General features: G+C 56.9%; 4 protein-coding genes across 4 annotated transcripts; all 4 read right to left on the bottom strand.

Annotated features, from left to right (window-relative positions):
- Window positions 1–1,956: 1,956 nt before the first annotated feature.
- Window positions 1,957–5,655, bottom strand: CKM354_001215400 (uncharacterized protein; the record flags this gene model as incomplete). The annotated part of the gene is made up of 1 exon (XM_044807667.1): window positions 1,957–5,655. The coding sequence occupies one exon, from the start codon at window positions 5,653–5,655 to the stop codon at window positions 1,957–1,959; it is 3,699 nt and encodes a 1,232-aa protein (XP_044663602.1).
- Window positions 5,656–5,862: 207 nt separating this feature from the next.
- On the bottom strand, window positions 5,863–6,801 carry CKM354_001215300 (uncharacterized protein; the record flags this gene model as incomplete). Its single annotated transcript, XM_044807666.1, has 1 exon — window positions 5,863–6,801. The coding sequence occupies one exon, from the start codon at window positions 6,799–6,801 to the stop codon at window positions 5,863–5,865; it is 939 nt and encodes a 312-aa protein (XP_044663601.1).
- Window positions 6,802–19,487: 12,686 nt separating this feature from the next.
- Window positions 19,488–20,078, bottom strand: CKM354_001215200 (uncharacterized protein; the record flags this gene model as incomplete). Its single annotated transcript, XM_044807665.1, has 1 exon — window positions 19,488–20,078. One exon carries the CDS (start codon window positions 20,076–20,078, stop codon window positions 19,488–19,490), a length of 591 nt encoding a protein of 196 aa, XP_044663600.1.
- A 592-nt stretch (window positions 20,079–20,670) lies between these two features.
- CKM354_001215100 (uncharacterized protein) lies at window positions 20,671–21,879 on the bottom strand (the record flags this gene model as incomplete). Its single annotated transcript, XM_044807664.1, has 1 exon — window positions 20,671–21,879. One exon carries the CDS (start codon window positions 21,877–21,879, stop codon window positions 20,671–20,673), a length of 1,209 nt encoding a protein of 402 aa, XP_044663599.1.
- Between the last annotated feature and the right edge of the window lie 183 nt (window positions 21,880–22,062).

The raw sequence follows: 22,062 nt of genomic DNA, 5'->3' as shown, positions 1-22,062 counted from the left end.
CCTAACCCTAACCCTAACCCTAACCCTAACCCTAACCCTAACCCTAACCCTAACCCTAACCCTAACCCTAACCCTAACCCTAACCCTCTACCCATTCCCCTTCCCTCCCCTTCCTCCTCTCTCTCTCTCTCACCCTCTCACCCTCTCCCCTTCCCTCTCCTTCCTCCTCTCTCTCTCTCTCTCTCTCACCCTCCTCTCCCTTATCTTTCTACTCTATCTGTTTTCCTTCCTATACTCTAAATCCGCCTTCCCTGCTATACCCGAAATCCGCCTCTCTCCGATCCAAAACCGCCCGACTATCCCTCCGAAATCCCCTAACCTCCAACTCCGAACCACAACTTCAACACACCCTAACCCTGTACCTCCACCAACACACCCGAACCCTGTACCTCCACCAACACACCCGAACCCTGTACCTCCACCCGCTATAAAATCCATCCTAACTCCTATCTATACTGTCCCGGCCTCGAACCGAACCCCGACCAATTACGAATCCTATAACCCTGCTCTCCACCTAACCCTAATCTCGAACCCTTCGCCTCTGCCGAACTCGCCGCTACAACCACCCTGCCATCTGCTCCCAAATCCATCCCCCCGCCTCGCATACCGGCCTCGACGACGCGAACGACACGGACCGACATCGAACCTATCTATATATCTACGGGAACCCTCCCTCTCCGAACACCACTCCATGCCCCCGACGTGACACTGCATCGCCTATGTCTCTATGGGAATCCATATCGGCCATGTGCGACATCCGGATGACGCCCTGCATTCCCCTCGCCCCGCATGCCCGATGTGGTGCGACCGTGGCGGGCGGATGACAACGGCCACGGGGAATCTACTGGTCTACGGCGCTGCTACGCTCCTGGCCGCCCCTCTGAAAACTCCGCCATCGTCGTACCATCGCCGGAAAATGGAAACATGTCCGATCGCGACCGGCTTCGCCCTCCGACATACGTTCCTGTATATCGACCTGCTGCACCAACCCTACCGTGCCGCGACGATCTATCCTGCACGCGGGGACGGGCATCTTATGACTACGAATGACCCAATAACCGCCTTCTCTCCTCGCTATGTCGCACCGCGCATATGGGATCACCGATATACTCTACAACGACGAACCCTCTCCCTTCCTACACGAACACCAACTTCTGCCAACCCTAACCCTAACGGATCGACGACCATCTGCCGCCGACGACATGCGACGGGAACGCCTGATGTCGCGGCGATGCGATGCTACGACGCACGGCAATAATCCTGCGACATGGAATCCGCGGAATCGGGCTCGTGTCCGAATCGTACCGATAAAATCTTGCGAAACCGACGTCAAAAAACATCGTGTTGTGGCCACTCTGCTATTCGAACATTGGCGACGACGACGAAACACACATTCGGCGCCCGAACGATAACCGGAACCATTCCACGCTACTTTCCCCCCCTCGTCGCGAATGGGGACGATCATTGCCGTCGTGGTGCAATTTACGGGCCCGCTTTTCGATCGGAATGTCGAAAACCACCAAAACTGCCCGGACGGCAACGACGATATCACACCCACGCCATCTCCTCTGCCCTCCAAACCTACACGACATCGAAAATGGACCGCCCTCGTGCTCTCCGAATTTTTGCCCGAATTTTGGGGCACTGTGGCGACGACGACGAATTTTGGAATCCGCCGCATCGCTATGCTCTACGCCCACCACTTTCGCGCTGACGTAATCATCCACCGCACCTCACTTGGCCATTCTGATCTGGTCACCCTCGAAATCGGACGGACATGCGAACAAAATGGACCTCTTCTCTGCCGGCGACCCGACATCGTGGGATGCTACCACGGTGGATTAACGGCGGGACAATGCCTCTCCACTGCCGACGAACGATCCTCACGGTCTGCTCACAATGCCCTTTCGCACGGGTGGAACGGAACATCACTCCTTACTAATGCACATGCGAATCCTATCCTACCCCGACGCCCTCGGTGCCGTGCACTTGTCCAAACTCCCAAAACAATCGAAACAACCCCGACATTTCGATGCCCGGGGACACTATCTTCCGGGCCATCCACCGCTCACATACTTTCCAATTATCGGACTCCCCGTCCGCGACGATGCCCACCTTCTGCGCCTCTTCTTCCATCCACGACACGATCCGTTCGCCTCCTACAACCAACATCGCCGCGACGGCGGGTCGAACTAAACCCGGAAATTGACAACTCCGCTGGCGGACGCGTCGAAACCGCCGTGGTCCGCCATGGCTGATGTCCTGCCATTGGTGGCACACGGCTTGGGGGACGTGACATCCAAAACAACCGGTGTGTGCATCGAAACGAATCGTGCTGACGATGTCGTACGCCCGCTGGACGGCATCTCGCATGTCCCATGGGCACTGCTGCCACGAATGCCCCCCATCGGCTTCCCCACGCACAAAACATATGCTGCACCGCCCCGTCCACTGCTGCAACGTCGACGCGATGGACTCGACGCTGACGTGCTCCATCTGCCGACGATGTCGTTGGCGCTGCTCGACGAACGCGAACGCGCGGGCCTGCGCTTCGCGCTCGACTTCTCGTCGCCTGCGGATCCGCCCCTGCTCCTCCTCTTGCTCACGATCGGTCTCGCGCTGCTCGACGGCGACGTCTCCGACATGCTCGCGTTCCCCTTCGGGCCGGGGGACGGCGATCCTGCGCCGCTTTCGACCCCGCGGCAACCCGCGACACACGTCGCATCGTTCCTCGTCGACCTGGCACGCACTGCGATCCACTCGACCATCCATGTGTCGGTCCAACGGGACCCGGCGACACTGCTCCCCGCGGATGAACGCCTTCATGGCCGCGTCGGTGCGCCACCCCTGCTCCTCCTTCTCCTGCCCGGTCCGCTCGTCGACGGACGTGCCCTGCAACATGATGGCCTCGCTGGGGCGCCCGTCTCGCCCGGCACGCCCGCTCTCCTGGGCGTACTGCTTGATCTGCTCGCGAACGCCGACGTGAATCACGACGCGGATGCGGGGGGCGTCGACGCCCAACCCCAATGCGTTGGTGGCGGTGAACACGCGCTCCGTCTCCCCGGTCAATCGTCGCAAAATCGTCTTCTTCGCCGCGGCGTCGCCTACTCCGCGGTGATACACGCTGCACCCCAACACGCCGGCCAAACGCTTCGCCTGTTCGACGCGCCTGCAATACACGACGATCTGGCCCTCGGGGTACTGCTCCTTCTTCCGCTCGACCAACTCCCGCACCGCCCCATCCTCCTCCTCGCGGGCATACTGGACGACGGAATACGCAATGTTGGGTCGACCCGTGACGTCGCGAATCATCCGCACATCCTGCTCCTCGACCCCGATCGCGTGCAAAAACATGCTTTCCTCGCTGGGCGGCAATGTGGCGGTCAAAAACAACACCTGCACCCCGTACCCGGTCATCTCTCGCAACTCCAACACCTTCGGCCTCCAATCCGCCGTGCTCTCCAAAATGGTGTGGCACTCGTCGATGACGATGCGTTCCAATTGCCCGTTCGCACGCTTCATCGCCAAAAACTGGCCGAACGCGACCGACACGGCCGACTCGGGCGTCACGAACACGATCTGACTATCATACGGGGGCCGCTCGCCGTTCCACTCGCTACATCGGATTCCGGCGGCGCTGCACCGCTCCTGCAAATCCTGGCGCAACGACACGACGGGCACCACGACGACGGTCAACCCTTGCGGGGAACCGGCGGCGGGCAACATGAACAACATGCTCTTCCCGCCGCCGGTGCGCATGACGGCGACGACGTACGGCGTCCCCGCGACGATGGCGTCCAACGCTGGCCGCTGCACTCCACGGAACGCCGCGTCGGGCCCGTACATCCTCGCCAACTCGCCCGCGACGTCGACGCTCCGGATCCGCCGCGTGCGTGCGGCGTCGACCTGCTCCTGCTCCTGCTGGATCCGCGCGCCGACATCTGCGACCCCCTGATGCTGCGCTTCCGCGGACGGGAACTGTAAAATGCGGTGCCAATTGACGCTCACCTGCCGGAACTGCTCCCGCTCGGACATGGTGATGAACGGCGACTCGGTCATCAACAACCCATATATCATCTCCTCCATCTCGGGGCTGTGCCCGGACTGGGTCGCCTGCACGTTCCGCATCTGCTCGATCACGGCGCCAATGGCCGACCGCTGCGGACTGCCGTCGTAAATCCGGTCCAACGTGTCCCGGACGCTACTATTGCGACACAACTCGCGCTGGATGGCGGGATATGCGTTCCTCCACACCGCGACGCCGATCCGCACGCCGATGCGGCTCTCGGTCTCGCGATACATGACCCTCCGGACGCGGTCGGTGTCCCAAAACCCGTCGGTGTTCAACGGCGCCCGCTCGTCCTGGGACGGGGGCACATCCGCCAACCACTCGTCGTCCTCGTCGTCCTCGTCGTCCTCGTCGTCCTCGTCGTCCTCGTCGTCCTCGTCGTCGCTCTGTTCGGCCGGGCCCCCGCGGACCACCTCCTCGACTCTATCGTCGCCCTCGTCGTCGACTTCGCCGTCCGCCCACTGCTCCTCGGGCTTGGGCTCCCACACATGCGCACCACGCTCGAACTGGTCCCGCACCGCTTCGCGCAACTGCTGGACGAATGGCTCGATCAACCACAAAAAATACACGACGACCTCTCCCACCTCCGTGGGCACGTACCGGTGCACGATCTTGACCCGCTTGCTGGCGCTGTATCCCTTGTGATAATTGGTGACGAACGCGACCATCCCGTCCTGGATGAACACTCCGCGCTGGCCGCGACTCTGCTCCCCATTGCGGTGCCGGATGCTGATCAACTCGGTCGCGCGCGCGGGCGCGCCGCCCGAAAAATGGACCAACGCCATCAACTCCTCCTTGAACTGCCGCACCTGCCGGAAATACGCCTCGACGCCGCTCTGCTTCCACACGACGCGCCCGCCGCCGCTGCTCTCGATCAACTGCCCGGGGTGCTCGTCCGCCAATCGCTCCCACATCCACCGCTCCCCGGGGACCGACCACGTGTTGCGGTGGTCGTCGATAAAACACCACCGGGGGCTCATCTCGCTCGCGTCGTCGTACAATGATGCCACATCGACGTCCGGCATCTGGACGGGCCTCCAATCGCGCGCGCGGACGACTCCGTCCGCCGGGAACCACATCAACTGGTGCACCAAACGCCGCCGCACGCTCTCGTTCAACCCGTGCACGACGGCGCGGACCATGTCGATGGTGAATCGCGCCTTGCCGACCGTGATGCGCGCTCCCTCCCACAACACCTGCCCGGGCGCCTTGGTGGTGTACCGGATCTTCATCCCGTACGTCTTCTGGTGGAATATCCGGTCCAACGGCGTGGGGCGGCCCCCGTATTGCGTCAACGTCATGCATCGCTGCGCGTACGGCTGCACGCCCTCCAACACGGCCGGCGCGGCCATCTGCGCGGCCACGACGCTGCTCCCGCCCGCGGTGCGCGCGCGAATGGCGCTGACGCGCTGCCCGTGGGCATGGTACACGACCATCGCCCGCAACGGCGCGATGATTCCGGACAAAATGGGGGTGTAATTGATGGCGGGCACCCACCCCCCCTTCTCGCTGTTCAACCCCAACACGGCCAACCCGCTGACGATGGCGCTCTGGAACTCGCTGTCCTTCAACGGGTGGTCGAACATGGACAACCAAAACTGCAAACTGCGGCGCACCAACTGCCGCTTCGCCCGGGCCTTCTGCGCGTCGCCCTCGGACTCGATGACGGCCACGGCGCCGCTCTGGACGCGGGCCAACGCCTGGTGCTGGCCCTCCAACAACACGTACGGGGGACGCCGGTCGCGGGCGTGCGTGCGCCAAATGTACCGCAATATCCGGACCCAATGCCCGCTCTACTTGCGAATCGTCTTCACCTGCTGCTCGGCGTAAAACGGCCGCTCGTTGTCGTCCGCGCCGCACTCGCGGCGATTGATGTGCTCCAACGCGGCGCGTCCGACTACGGCCGGACGACACACGCGGAATGCCTGTCGGATCAACCGTCGCGTGGCGTGGCATGCCTCCGCCAACCCGACCATCTCGCCGTCCTCCTCGGCCGGGGGGACGGGCTCATCCTCGTCTCCCTCTTCGCCCTCGGCGGGCCGGATGGTCGCCAACAACTCCTCGGACGTGAATCCTGCCAAATGGGCCGACCACCCGGTAAAATCTAACCACGGGTCGGCGACGCTCCGCGCATTCTCGGCGGGAATGGTGCTCTCCTTTCGCAACTCTTCCCGCCGCTCTTGGATCTGGCCCAACAACGCGCGCATCGCATCGCTGGCGGGGGCCTCGACGGCATGGGACACGACGAAATACCGCTGCCATCCTCGAAACTTGAAAAATCGCTGGCAATGCTGGCCCTCCTCCCATATGCGGTCCGTGGGGGGGCCACCTCGCCCGTTCCGCGACCGACCTCGCGCCTGGTTCGACGACCATGCATGCGCCTGGCGGCAATGTGCTGCGATGTGGGCGGTCTTTGCTCCGCGACACATATACGGACATGGCTGTCCCGCGGCATCGACGCCTCGACACCGGAATCCATCGGTGTATACGGGCAACCATTCGATGGGGCGCGCGCCTGCTTCGGGATATGTGACTTCTTCTGGTGCCTGGGCAACGTCGGACAAACCGGCGAACACCTCGTGGACGCGCTGTTGCATCTCGCGATCCCATTGGCGATGCGCGCGCCGTAAATGGCCTGCAAACTCGTGGGGAATGATCGCGAACCCGCATGGCTTGCATACTACGACGCCGTACTCGGGCAAATGGGCAAACACCTCGATGAATGTCTCCATCCGATCGCGCTTCTTCCCATTCATGGATGGGAATCAACACGTTCGCCCCCGCCGCGACGTGATGTCAAACTCTCCCCTGACCCGGTCTCCCGATTCGTATGCGGCTCAACTTTAATCGTATATGTGGACGATGGAACAATTTCCTCTGCTCGACGCGGGGCTCTTCAATTCGCGAAACTGGGCGCGCGGCATCGATGGTCGGTCTGTAAAATGTGTGCGAAATTTGGGGGCAATCGGGCCCATGGTGGAAACATGGCCGATTTTGGGGCAAATCCATACGTTATATAAATACTCTTGCGATCCGTCCTCGGCATTAACTGCTACGACGAACACGCAACACGCTCGCTACTTATGGAAAACGCTTCGACGTGGTCGCCAATGCTCTGGAATGTGCAACTATATGCGATACGGTACTACCTTGCCCTCCGGGACACCGATATGCTCGTGATCGAATGTTTCGTCGGGGTACCCTAACCCTAATGGGACTGGCGACGACGATTCCTCTCGCATGGCACGTCGAATCGGCTTCAAACTCACGGACGGGCGACTTCACTGTCTCGTGTTATTTTGTGCAACGTTGCGCGATTTTGCGTGCCTTCTGGCGGACGGCATGAATTTTTTGCCATTCGTGGTCTCCTACGGATAACAATGGCGCTACTGGCAACGACGATACCTCCCGAACGACAATACGAATGGACCCCAAACTTGGTGACGGCTAACCTGGCCATCGAATGGAATGTGGGACAACGCTGCTCGGATTGTGGGATCCTCTTACGTGTGGCGTAATTTTCGCAATACGCGGTACTCGACGTGCCGAAATGGCGCTACTGGCGACGACGATATCTCTCGAACGACTTGTCCGATGAACACCAAACTCGCGGACGGGCGACTTTACTATTCAATGTAATTTTGTGCAACGTTGCTCGAATTTTGGCGTCCTCTGACGGGTGGCATAATTTTTGCAATCCGTGGTCTCTCGCGTACGGCTGCGGGCGGAACTGGCGACGTCGATACATCTCCAACGGCAACGCGAATGGACACAAAACCTGGGGACGGGCGACTGTACTGTCCAATGTAATTTTGTGCGACGTCGCTCGAATTTCGGTGGCCTCTGCCTGGTGCTAAAACTTTTGCAATCCGTGGTCTCTTGCGTATTACTACGGGCACTACTGACGACGTCGATACCGCTCGAACGGCCCTCCGAATGGACTCCTAACTCGTGGACGGGCGGGCCATGGTCGATCCGCAAAACCTATGCAATATTGGGGGACAATCGGATGCGTCGTGGAAACACGGTCGATTTTTGACGTTGTAAATGCGCATCACAAATTTCCTTTCTCCCCCCCGCCGTATTGGCCTCGCGTGTCCGACACGTACTACGCTCGCTCCTTGTCCGGAACGCTTCTCGCTGGACGCGGACGCTCTGGAACTGGTGGATGCGTCCGATACAACTCTACCTTGCCCTCCGGGACGCCAATATACTCGTGGTCGAATGCTTCGTCGGGGCTACCCTAACCCTAATGGGACTGGCGACGACGATTTCTCTCGACTGACACGACGAATGGCCTTTAAACTCGCGGACGGGTGACCTGACTATCGAACGTAATTTTGTGCAACGTCGCTGGAATTGTGGCGCCCTGCGGCGGATGGCATAATTTTTGCAATCCGCGGACTCTTGCGTTGTGCTGTGGGCGCTACGGACGACGTCGGTGCTTCTCGAACGGGGCCGCGAATGGACCCGAAAATTGGGGACGGGCGACGTTAATCTTCAATGGAATATTGTGCAACGTCGTGCGATCTTTAATATCCGTATGCGTGTGGTATTATTTTCGCAACCCGCGGCCTTCTACGTGCTAAACTGGCGCCACTGGCAACGATAACATCTCTCGAACGGCAATGCGAATGGACTTCGAACTTGGGGACGGGCGATATTCCTATCTAATGTAATTTTGTGCAACGTCGCGCGAATTTTGGTGCCCTCTGCCGGCTGGCGTAATGTTTGCAATCTGTGGTCTCGTGCGTACGGCAATGGGCGCAACTAACGACCTCGATACCTCTCGAAATGTACTGCGAATGCGCTCCAAATCTGCGGACGGGTTTCTGTATCTTTTCATCTACCTGCCGGAACTTTTGCGCGACTTTATATGGAACACCCCCTGGCGGATGGCAAACACGCGGTGTGCATGCGAAAACGGTACGACTGGCGACATCGACATGTCCCGAACTACCTGTGCAATGGACCCTAAACTCGCGGACGGGCGACCTTGCTATCGAATGTAATTTTGTGCGACGCTGCTCGAATTTTCGCGTCCCCTTGCGGGTGGCATAATTTTTGCAATTCGTGGTGTATTGCATACGACAACGGGCGCTACTGGCGACGACGATATCTCACAAATGGCAATGCGAATCAACTCCAAACTTGGGGACGGGCGACCTTACGATCGAATATAATTTTGCACAACATTGCTCGAATTGTGGCATCCTGTGGCGGGTTGCATAATTTTTGCAATTCGTGGTCTTTTGCGTACGGCTGGGGGCGGAACGCGCGACGTCGATATCTTGGAAACGGCGCTGCGGATGGGCGTCCAACTTCCGGACGGGCGACTTTACTGTCTAATGTAATTCTGTGTGACGCCGCTCGAATTTTGGCGTCCTCTGGCGGACGGTATGAATTTTTGTAATCCGTGGTCGGTCGGTGGTCTCGGGAATGGCGGACCTGGCGACGTCGACATCTCTTTACCGGCGCTGCCAATGGGCCCCAAACGTGCGGACGGACGTCTATATTATCCGCCCTCCCTGGCCGGATCTTTGCGCGAACGTACACGTCCTCTGGCGGGTGGGATATCTCGTGGCACGCGATGCTCGACGTGCGGGAATGGCGCGACTGGCGACGACGATGTCTCTCGAACGCCCTGCGGAATGCACTCCAAACTTGCGGACGGGCATCTGCATCCTCCGACCTGCCGCTCTGCAACTTTACGTGAATTGATCATCTCTCTGGTGGCCGGGTGGAATTTTGGACTGGACGGTGTCTTACACTCCTCGGCGCCCGGGCGCGTTGCCCTGAAACTCGACGACGCGACTCTTGACGTGCATGTGCGCCCTCTCGACAACTTCTCGCACACTCTATGCCGCCGCCGACGTGTCGGGGATCTATGGGGTCTGTTCGCGCGATGGTGACGACCGCTTCGACGTGCTGTTGCATATGCGATGTGTGCTGCGTACGCCTGCTGCGCCTGCTGCGGTCGCGATTCGCTGGCCTTGGCGGAACTTCACTCGGTCCCATGGCTTTCTTCCGGCGACGATATCTCGCGAACGGCGGCAGCGGCTGCGGATTTTCTTTCAATGGTCCTCAGCGATTGCGCGACTCTTCTACATGTCCCGAAATCAGCGTGTTCGAGGGCCATCTCACCATCCGAGATTTGGGGTCGAAATCAAATGATCGGATGGGAGACCCTGGGGAATTTTTGTATGGGAGCAGCAGAGCCGCAAATGATCGAATGGGCATCCGAGACCACGGGATACTGGGTAGCGGCTGCGGATTTTCTTTCAATGGTCCTCAGCGACTGCGCGACTCTCCCACATGTCTCGAGATCAGCGTGTTCGAGCGCCATCTCACCGTTCGATATTTGGGGTCGAAATCAAATGCTCGGACAGGAGACCCTGGCTGAATTTTAGGTGGCTTAGGGTATAAAACAAATGCTCGAACACGCGTCCGATCTCACGGCATACTGGGTAGCGGCTGCGTGTTTTCTTCCAATGGTCCTCAGCGATTGCGCGACGCTCCCACATGTCCCCAAATCAGCGTGTGCGAGCGCCATCTCACCGTTCGATATTTGGGGTCGAAATCAAATGCTCGGACAGGAGACCCTGGCTGAATTTTAGGTGGCTTAGAGTATAAAACAAATGCTCGAACACACGTCCGATCTCACGGCATACTGGGTAGTCGAGTTTAGTTAGAGATAGTAGGTAGCTAAGCTATACCTATATAAATAGATCTTGTCCTACTGTCACGGGCTGGGCCCGTAGACATAAGACTGCCTGGAAGTCGGCGGAAGTTAGTAACGCCGGCCCCGGCTCACGTGCGCGGGAAGCACGGGAGCGCCTGCACACTTGTACGCTCGAAGAGAGAAAGCTCTCCCTTCCTCTCTTCGAGCTACGTCCTGTCAATTCGGGCTACCCATATGGTAGCGCAGAGCACCTGAGCCCTGTCCGTAGCAACTGTACCTGTGTCAACCATACCTACCTTCCTGCTAGCCTCCGCCCGTGACACTACGTAGCTCCTACCTTTAGGTATGGCTGTCGACCGCCCTCTACCTCCGTTCCTCCCGGAAACCGAGTCTCAGTTCTCTGAGCATGCCGCTACCCACCCGTCCCTCTGGTACGCCTATTTCCAGTCCGCCTACCGCTATATCGACGAACACGATAACGGCCAGGATAAGCTCGCGAACGAGCTTGTCCGCGAACAAATCCGCGCTTCCGAGACCCAAGAAGCCCTCCAGTCCGCCCGTACTGAAATCTCTCAACTACGTGCCGTTATCGACTTCCAGAAGAGCTCGTATGAAGAGAAGGAAACGAAATTCCGCGAGGAACTGCTCTTAGCAAAGATAGAGGTCGAGAGAGCCCTCCACCTCGCCCAACCTATCGTACAAACCCCGCCGTCCCTACCTGCCGACACGCGCGCTAAGAAGAGCGCAGATCCTACTCCGCGAACGACTCCGCCTACTCCTGCCGCACCTACCGAGTCTAGCCAACGATCTGAGAAGCTACCCGACCCAGAGAAGTTTACCGGCGACCGCAAGGACCTCCGCCGCTTTGTCTCTCAGATACACGAAAAGATGTTCGTAAACTGCGACCGCTTCGCAACGCCCCAGTCTCGTATATCCTACGTAACAAGCCGCCTCTCTGGGATTCCTTACTCTCAGATCCTACCGTATATTAAGGACGGGATCTGTCAACTTCCAGACTACCAGAACGTTCTTCAGATTCTCGACAACGCCTATGGAGACCCGAACCGTGTTAATAATGCCCGCGCCGACCTGTTCCGCTTCCGCCAAACTAATAAGGACTTTGCTGCCTTCTTCGCCGAGTTTCAACGCCTAGGACTAGAGGCTGAGATGACCGAGGAATCTCTCTCGACGCTCCTCGAACAAGCCGTTTCGAACGAGATTAAACAGATGCTCGTCCATAGTCCTCCACCGACGCGAGAGTACCTCAAGCTCGCCGCACACTTGCAAGACCTCGAGAACCGTCGCCGGTACTATAACCAAACCCCTGCTATCCCGAACCCCCGCACCTTACGACCGACTACTCCGCCTGCTGCCCGTAACGAGAAAACCTACGCCGCTGCTATTAAAGAGAGGTCGCCCGATCCTATGGACCTCGACCGGTTTAAGAGGAACCAGAGGACAGACAAAGAAACCGGAAACTGCTTCCGCTGCCACAAGCCAGGCCACCAGGTGAAACACTGCACCGAACCGGACACCCGCCCTTCCTGGAAACAGTTTAGCGACGAGCAACGACGCGCAGAGAAGCGGCGGGCTAACGAGACCACCCGCACCGCTTCACCCCCCTCCTCTCGAGGACGATCTCCCCCGCAGTTACCTCTTGCCCGTAGTCCGTCTCCGAACACGTCGGAAAAAGGCGTACGCTTGGTAACAGTCGCTACCCGGCGTTAAGTGTGCGCGAGGCCTTACCTGCTGTCACGGGCGGAGACAGGCAGGAAAGGTAGGTGATGTCACAACAGGTACGGAGTGCTACGGACAGGCTTTATAGACACTGCGCTACCCTATAGGTAGCCCTCTTTGACAGGACGTAGCTCGAAGAGAGGAAGGGAGAGCTTTCTCTCTTCGAGCGTACAAGTGTGCAGGCGCTCCCGTGCTTTCCGCGCACGTGAGCCGGGGCCGGCGTTACTAACTTCCGCCGACTTCCAGGCAGTCTTATGTCTACGGGCCCAGCCCGTGACATTACTCCCTTCCTAGCAGTGACGCTCCGAGTCACGTTCTTTCAAAATAGGGCGAGTGCAGCGCACTCCCTTCCTAGGCAGCGTGCAGCTCCTCTTCCTCGGGTCTTACCCGAGGGCAGAACAAAACAGGACAGATACTCTGCAACAGCGGAGCAAACAGGTTAGCTCCTGCAAGCAGGAGCCTTCCACGGTATCGCCTTTGGTATGTACAGCCCGCTCGAGGAACCCAATCCACCATCGTTGCTGCGACTAGTACATAGAATCCAAAGACAATACCGGAGCTTTACTGTACACAGTTCTTCGTGGTCAGGACGGCCCTCTTACTGCACTAGAGTCACTGGGTGGTCAGGCCAGTCTCATATGCAGCCCCTCAATTTACAGGAACCCCCCGGAGGGGACCCCCATAGTCAGTTTTGTCTGATTGGTCGCGAGCAGAAGATTCCAGATCCAACATAACTCTTCAGAATTCGGGTTGCTTCCGTGGTGCAGCGGTTATGATTGTCCAGCAGGAATCTGGGGCCTCGGGTTCAATCCTCGTTGGGGGCAGGAACCAAGTATCGGATTTCGAGCGGTTCAAGCTGTAGGCGCGTAGCAGGGGTCATGTGCAGGTGGGCGATGAAGTCGGGACATTTTTCCCGGCGACGACGGGTGAGATATGGCCATTCTCGGCGGGGAGGTCAATCTCCTCGGGGTCACGCGTTCGAGTCGGTTCGGGGCAGCGGCGTTGGGTGTACATTCGGGTCGCGACCGGTCGGAGGGGGTAGTTGGCGGAGCAGGCGGGCGTGCCAAGAAGTCATGTGACTTTTTCCGGGGTCTGGATGCGCGGAAGATCTTCGACTCCAGTGGGCTCGTGTAACCTCTGGCGGTTATCGCTGCAGCCGTATGCTAGCGCAAGTCTGTAACGTCCAACGGATTTCAGGCATTATACTGCGGCAGGAATCGTGCTTAGTCAGCTCGTCCAGTTGGTCTGGGGCACAGGTGTAGGCCGAGAGACACAACGTCTGTCTCTTCGGTTGCCATGCTTGACGCTCGAGGTTCGAACCCTCGACGGGCTATGCATAACGTTGATAGCACCTGCGGTGTCTCAACGTCGTGCCGACTTTTGCTCTTTACACTGGCATTTGGCGGGGCGCTGGTTTGAGCGGGTACCGGCGGTGGAAGTTCCGGACGAGGTGTGGCACATCCTCGATAATCGTATCGGCAGGCTCTGTAGTCGGTACGTCGTAGCCTTTCCATTTTACTACGTAACGCAGTCGTTCTTTGCCACCGCGGCCGCGGCGGTCGACCTTCGAGTCGACGATCTCTTCGATTTCCCATTCCTCGACCCCGTCGACGATAACGGGCGGCGGCGGGGGCGTACGCTGATAGCCGTGCGGGTTGTTCGCGGCAGGAGTAAGCAGATCGTTGTTAAACACCGGGTGCAGCTTCATCGTCGCTGGCAGGTCTAGTCGGCAGGTATACGGTTTGACCTCAAGAATGCGGAACGGGCCTAGGTTCTTCCAGTCAAGTTTCTTCGTAGGGCGGAGGGTCTTGATATTCCTAGCGTCGAGCCAGACTTCTTCTCCAACAGAGAACTTGCGTGAGGCGCTACGGTGCCGATTTGCAGCCTCTTCATATCGGGACTGTGCGAGGCTGGTCTCGGCCTTTAGGAAGTCGGTAATCGCCTTCATATCTGCGACGAAAGATTCTGCTTCTCGACTCGCAGGGGCGTCGGTCGTATGCTGTAGGACTTCGGTTCCTAGGAGGGGTTGGAAACCGTAGGTAGCTAGGAACGGAGACAAGCCGGTAGTTTCGGAGAACACTGAGTTCGCTGAGAATTCCGCTAGCGGTAGCCATTCTACCCAGTCATCTTGTAGGTACGAAACGTACGCACGCAGGTGTTGTTCGAGGACTGCATTTAGCCTCTCGGTCTGGCCATCTGTCTGCGGGTGGTAGGCAGTCGATGGGGAGCAGGTAATCCTTAGTTTCCGCGTAAGGTGTTTCCAAAAGTCAGACATAAACTTGGCGTCCCGATCAGAGACAATGTTAATCGGTTTCCCGTGGAGTCGGAAGATATTCTTAACAAACAGGCGAGCAATCTCTTCGGCGCCGTCGGTCGTAAGGCATGGGACATAGTGGCGTAGCTTCGTAAGGCGATCGACGACTACGAAGATAGCGTCGAACCCTTCGGACTTAGGCAGGTGCGTAATAAAGTCCATCGAGATCGAATCCCAGGCCCGGTCGGGTGTCGGTAACGGTTGTAGGAGTCCTCGATTACGTTGTCGGCTAGGCTTAATCCTACTACAGACATGGCAGTTCTGGACCCAGCGGCGGATATACGCGCTCATACCTGGCCAGTAGTAGTCCCTCGATACGATCTGGTACGTACGGGCTCTTCCAGGGTGTCCGGCAGCTGGGGTTTCGTGGCAGAGGCGGAGAACTTGGTCGTAAAGCTCTTCGTCGTTCGGTACGTAGAGTCGGCTTCGGTAGAAGAGCAGGTCCTCTCGTAGCTCGCACTGCGCGAGCTGGATCGTCGGGTAACGGCTTTTCCCTTCTCGTATTGCGTCTATTATCTCGCAGAGGGTCTCGTCGGTTCGGTATCCTTGCCTTATCGTTTCCTGGAGCTCTTCGGGGATCTGTACTGCGCTAATAGCGTCTCTCGGCGGGGACTGTTCCCTTGTTCGGATTGGGAAGGCGTATAGCTGCGGTTCCGGCGTAGGCAGCGTATAGATCGTAACCTGGTCGGAGAACGATACTCGTTTTTGTTTCCTAGGGGCAGGGAGGTTTTCTCGTTTCAGAATCGTTTGGCTCTGGTGCTGTAGACGTTCATCCCCCTCTTTAGGCAGATCATCTGACCTCCTGGTTAGAGAGTCGGGTTTTTGGCCTTGTTTCCCTGGTCGGTAGGTAATCTGGAAGCGGAAACGGGACAGGAATTCGGACCAGCGCGCTTGACGGCGGTTAAGTTGCTTTGTCGTCGTAAAGTATTCCAGATTCTTGTGGTCGGACAAGACTTTAATCGGGTGTTCGGCTCCCTCGAGCTCAGGGCGCCACTCTTCGAAACAGCGGATAATAGCAAGCAGCTCTTTATCGTAGATCTCGTAGTTACATTCGGCAGGGCTATGCTTCTTTGAGAAAAAGGCGATAGGTCGTAGTATTCCTTCGTTATCGTATTGGGAGAGGATCCCGGCGGACACGTAGTCGGAGGCGTCGGTTTCGACGATAACTTCCTTAGTCCAATCGAACGGGGCGAGTATCGGGCCTTCTACGAAGGCTTGCTTTAGGTCGTCGAAGGCTTTCTGGCAAGCGGGAGTCCAGGCGAACGGAGTGTCTTTACGCGTAAGAGCTGTGAGCGGCTGGCAGATTTTCGAGAAGTTCCGTATAAAGCGGCGGTAGAAGTTCGCAAACCCTAGGTAGGACTGGACGTCGGTAACATTCTTCGGTTCGGGCCAGTTCTGGATTGTCTGGATCTTTTCGGGGTCCATCCGGATGCCGTTTTGGCCAACGATCATCCCTAGGAACTTAGTCTCGTGTTGGAAAAACTCGCACTTCGATAGCTTTGCGTAAAGACCCGCATCGTGCAGCTTTTGCAGGACAGCCCGGACGTGTTTTTCGTGTTCTTCTCGGGTCCGGCTGTAAATCAGGATATCGTCAAGGTAAGCAGAGCAGAACTGGTCGAGGAATTCGCGCAGAGTGTCGTTAATAAACCGCTGAAAGGTTCCCGGCGCGCCGGTGAGTCCGAAAGGCATAACGAGGCTTTCAAATAGTCCGAAACGGGTCCGGAAGGCAGTAAGATATTCTTGCCCTTCTTTCATACGGACATTATTAAACGCAGAGATAATGTCGATCTTTGTGAAGTACTTCATGCCGCTAAGATTATTTAGAGTCTCGGTCGTTAGCGGGAGCGGGTATCGGTCCTTAACCGTAAGCTCATTTATCGCGCGGTAGTCTACACAGAGTCGTAGGCCACCCCCGGGCTTTTTAACGAACAGGACAGGTGAGGCGACTGGGGAGGAGCTTGGTCGAATAAAGCCCTTTTTGAGGTTCTCGTCGAGCCACTCCTTTAAGGCTTGTAGTTCATCTCGAGACATCCCGTAGAGGGGGCCGAATGGCGGTTCAGCGCCCTCTTTTAGCTTAATATCGTGGTCGTACGGGCGGTGTGGAGGAAGCTGGTCGGCTAGCTTCGGAGAAAACACAGAGCTAAAGTCGCGGAGGCACTCGGGCAGCTGTCCTTCGATATCGGCTTTCTCTTCGGAGGTAAATATCGACTGCAGGTCCTCGATCGTCGTATAGCAGAGGCGGTAGCCTTTCCTCTGGTACTTCGGTGCAGCATAGAGGCTTGCGGTTCGAAAGGAGATATTACAGACGTCGACGAGTTTATTCTTCCTCCGGGTAGCTAAACGGGGGACCTTCCGGGTATAGACCTTAACCTTAGCGGGGACTAGTGAGACGTTACAGTGTGACTGGCAGTACGGGCTGTCAAATAATAGAGTAGCGTTAGCGGGGCTAAGATTCACGCTATGGCCTTCCATCCAAGGATAGCCAAGAATCATCGGGCAGCCGCCTAGCTTCGTAAGGCGAAAGACAACATTTTTTTCGGTATGTTCGCCGATTCGCAGGGCGCAGACTGTGCCGTACTTAAGAGCGAACTCGCGTTCTCCCTCCTGGTCGTCGACAGGCAACATATAGACCTCTTTCTCGAGAGTCTGGATAGGTAGGCCTACCTCAGTAGCCCACTGCAGGTCGATAAGGCCATAAGCCTCGCAGCCGGTATCTAGTAGGGCGTAGTCGGAGATTTCGGAGCCGTTAACGGTGGTAGTAAACTGAACCTTTGGGGAAACGGAGCGGTCAAACTTATGTGGCACCCTAAGCGCTGTAGCAGAAATACGGAAAACCTCTCTCTTTAGAGGGTTAGGAGCAGTAGGCGGGGATCCAGAAGACAATTCAGAGGGTAAACAATGCTTCTTACTCCGAACAACGTCGGGTAGAACGCAGGGTCGGTAGCTAGTTGCGGGGGCAGGTAAGGCCTCGCGCACACTTAACGCCGGGTAGCGACTGTTACCAAGCGTACGCCTTTTTCCGACGTGTTCGGAGACGGACTACGGGCAAGAGGTAACTGCGGGGGAGATCGTCCTCGAGAGGAGAGGGGTGAAGCGGTGCGGGTGGTCTCGTTAGCCCGCCGCTTCTCTGCGCGTCGTTGCTCGTCGCTAAACTGTTTCCAGGAAGGGCGGGTGTCCGGTTCGGTGCAGTGTTTCACCTGGTGGCCTGGCTTGTGGCAGCGGAAGCAGTTTCCGGTTTCTTTGTCTGTCCTCTGGTTCCTCTTAAACCGGTCGAGGTCCATAGGATCGGGCGACCTCTCTTTAATAGCAGCGGCGTAGGTTTTCTCGTTACGGGCAGCAGGCGGAGTAGTCGGTCGTAAGGTGCGGGGGTTCGGGATAGCAGGGGTTTGGTTATAGTACCGGCGACGGTTCTCGAGGTCTTGCAAGTGTGCGGCGAGCTTGAGGTACTCTCGCGTCGGTGGAGGACTATGGACGAGCATCTGTTTAATCTCGTTCGAAACGGCTTGTTCGAGGAGCGTCGAGAGAGATTCCTCGGTCATCTCAGCCTCTAGTCCTAGGCGTTGAAACTCGGCGAAGAAGGCAGCAAAGTCCTTATTAGTTTGGCGGAAGCGGAACAGGTCGGCGCGGGCATTATTAACACGGTTCGGGTCTCCATAGGCGTTGTCGAGAATCTGAAGAACGTTCTGGTAGTCTGGAAGTTGACAGATCCCGTCCTTAATATACGGTAGGATCTGAGAGTAAGGAATCCCAGAGAGGCGGCTTGTTACGTAGGATATACGAGACTGGGGCGTTGCGAAGCGGTCGCAGTTTACGAACATCTTTTCGTGTATCTGAGAGACAAAGCGGCGGAGGTCCTTGCGGTCGCCGGTAAACTTCTCTGGGTCGGGTAGCTTCTCAGATCGTTGGCTAGACTCGGTAGGTGCGGCAGGAGTAGGCGGAGTCGTTCGCGGAGTAGGATCTGCGCTCTTCTTAGCGCGCGTGTCGGCAGGTAGGGACGGCGGGGTTTGTACGATAGGTTGGGCGAGGTGGAGGGCTCTCTCGACCTCTATCTTTGCTAAGAGCAGTTCCTCGCGGAATTTCGTTTCCTTCTCTTCATACGAGCTCTTCTGGAAGTCGATAACGGCACGTAGTTGAGAGATTTCAGTACGGGCGGACTGGAGGGCTTCTTGGGTCTCGGAAGCGCGGATTTGTTCGCGGACAAGCTCGTTCGCGAGCTTATCCTGGCCGTTATCGTGTTCGTCGATATAGCGGTAGGCGGACTGGAAATAGGCGTACCAGAGGGACGGGTGGGTAGCGGCATGCTCAGAGAACTGAGACTCGGTTTCCGGGAGGAACGGAGGTAGAGGGCGGTCGACAGCCATACCTAAAGGTAGGAGCTACGTAGTGTCACGGGCGGAGGCTAGCAGGAAGGTAGGTATGGTTGACACAGGTACAGTTGCTACGGACAGGGCTCAGGTGCTCTGCGCTACCATATAGGTAGCCCGAATTGACAGGACGTAGCTCGAAGAGAGGAAGGGAGAGCTTTCTCTCTTCGAGCGTACAAGTGTGCAGGCGCTCCCGTGCTTCCCGCGCACGTGAGCCGGGGCCGGCGTTACTAACTTCCGCCGACTTCCAGGCAGTCTTATGTCTACGGGCCCAGCCCGTGACATCCTAAGTATAGTATTATACTAACCGGAGTTAATAGCCTAGTATACTTTATTTAGTCCCATTATAGCTATAGAACAGCCGGTTTTAATAGTTATGCTCGGGCTACGAAAGTTATACTCGTATAACAGCCGGTTGCTTAAAGCGAAATCTGACGAACTAGCGGCACGATACATGTTTGCGTCCAGAGTGTCTTTAGCTCCAAGATCAATCCAGTCCTCGCCAAACGTACCCACGTAGCACCCCACCCGCTTCCCTCGCCAGTTTGTCTCGCCCGCGTTTTCGAGACATTCTCGAGTGATCTCCAAAAGCATTCGCTGCTGAGGATCAATGTGCCGCAGTTCGTGCGCTGCTATGGGAATCATTGATGTGTCCAGATGGCCAAGCTCTGCATCACTGAGATAGAAAGCTTCCGGTGAAATGATTGTTCCTGGCTTCGCCTGTGAGCTGTAAAAAGCCTTGACATTGAATCTGTCTTCTGGGACGATACACTTCAATTTTCGTTTCTCGACCAAAGCTTTCCAGAATGCTTCAGCTCCTCTGACGGCACCTGGAAGCCTCATGGACATGCCGCATATGGCGATGGGCTCCAGCGCACCAGTAGGCGTATCTTCTTGTTGGGCCTGCACCATCTCTGCGATCGATGAGGGTAGACAAATTGAGCGATCGCTTTGAGCGAAGCCAACAAATAACGTGCAAATGCGCACTCTAATGCTGCTGAGACCCGTATGAGTGGGCCGAGGTCACGGTCTGCTTCGATGTAGAGAACTCCGATGACTATTCTCGAGATTTCCCATCAGCTCTATCGGCATTCGAACAAGAACAACGGTGCTCTCAAAGCGTCATTTGAGCCCCACATGAGCTTCGTGATTCTGTTACTTAGCCTGAGGGCAGCACTCCATACCACGAGCAAGCTATGCTGCAGGAGCCCGATGCAGCTAGACTGGGGTAGCTGTGATCGTCCAGTGCTAGCCCTTTACGTATTTTGCGACTTCCTAAAGCGAGAGCTACAGCTTGACGCGCATTCGAAAAAGTGCTCAGCGCAAGTGTGGGCGAATTCACAAGGATGTCGCTGTCGTGAAACGCTATCCATTGGCTCACAAGAGCTGTGGCGTGGTAGCTTCTTCCGAGCCAGAAAGCGGTGCGTCGCCATGTCACAATACAGATCAGCGATCGAAGAGACGGTGTGCATTTGATACGACGCTGTTACTATCTACAAACCAATCAATTCATAGACTCCAATCGAATCTGCTCAACTAGAGCCGAGTAGCGACGATCATTGAAAGCTCGAGCTTGCTCCTGCGTGACTTCAGTGCTTAGCGGACCGTCGATGTCTTTGAAACACGCTGATTTTGCGCAGCTGAAATTCCAGTCACGATTGCCGATGACGAACGCGTTGGCCAGTGTACATTGCGGTCCGCTATCTGCTGCGATCCATTGGATTGCTTTCTTGATGCCGGTTGTGCCAGAGTGGGATATGTCCATGAGCGCGTCGTTCGAGGTTTGTTTCATGTAGGTGCCGGCCGATGCGTGGACGATTCCATGAGTTCCCATTGTGATGTGCAGCAACAGGACATTGGATGCCCAGTCGACAGGCAATTCATCGAGAACGTTGGTTCCCGAGGAAGAGTTTGCAGGTGCATGCCATACATTGCTGGCATCTGGATTGCGCATGTAAATTTTGCCCACGTGTTGAGTAGGATATGATTCCTCATCGCCAAAGAGAGGATATGGCGTATGAAACGCGGGCCCTATTGTGCTGGATCGAACGATCAAAATGGGCAACGATGAGAACCTGGTAAGAAGCAGTCTCTCCGCCAGGTACTTGGACAGCGCATACGGCCAGGGAAAGTATTTAGTAAATCGAGAGGACCCTGTGCGACTGATCTCTTCATGCTCCAGCTCTGGATCAATTTCTTCGCCAGTGGAGTCTTCGAGGAGATACAACTTCTCTTTGACCAGGCCATCAGGAAGGAAAGAATTGACGTAGACCGAGGACACGAAAACAAAGCTTTGTGTCTTTTCGAACGTTGCAGCCATGCGCGCAAGTTCGAGGACCGGAGTACAATTGTTCTTCGTACACTCGGCAATAGGATCGAAAAGGGACAGATTGGCCGCCGTATGGATGACGATGCTGACCTCGTTCTGCAGTAACCTCAGCTCGTCGGAGTGTACTCCCCAGCCTGGATGGTGTATGTCGCCTACGATGAACTGCACCTTGCCACTATCTGTGATGGACGTGGCCTTGTGCGCCAGTTTTCGCTTCAACTTGTCCAGAGCTTGGTTCTTTGAGCCTCGCACAAATGCATATACGCGCCGTACACGAAGCTGTGTGATGAGCTTGTATAAGGTACATGATCCCAGATTGCCTGTGGCGCCAGTGAGGAAGACTATTTTGTCTTCGAAGAATGTTGAATATCCCGTAGAAGCCATAGCTGATTGATTGGCGCCCGGTTGGAAAGATCCGCTCCAGTTCATAGCAACCAACACGATCTCCCACAGAACAAAAACGCTTCGACGCGTCACGAACGTTGGAAGGAAATCATTCCCGCGCTCTGCATCTCCTCATACGGCTGCCCTTTCAGGAGCTTGCAGGACCCGGGTTACTTCTCTACA

Source organism: Cercospora kikuchii (assembly GCF_019650295.1).
Source record: "Cercospora kikuchii DNA, contig_00008, whole genome shotgun sequence".
In the NCBI taxonomy this organism is placed as follows: domain Eukaryota; kingdom Fungi; phylum Ascomycota; class Dothideomycetes; order Mycosphaerellales; family Mycosphaerellaceae; genus Cercospora; species Cercospora kikuchii.
Note: the sequence above shows the minus strand (reverse complement) of the source record. Positions and strands in the feature narration are given on the sequence as shown.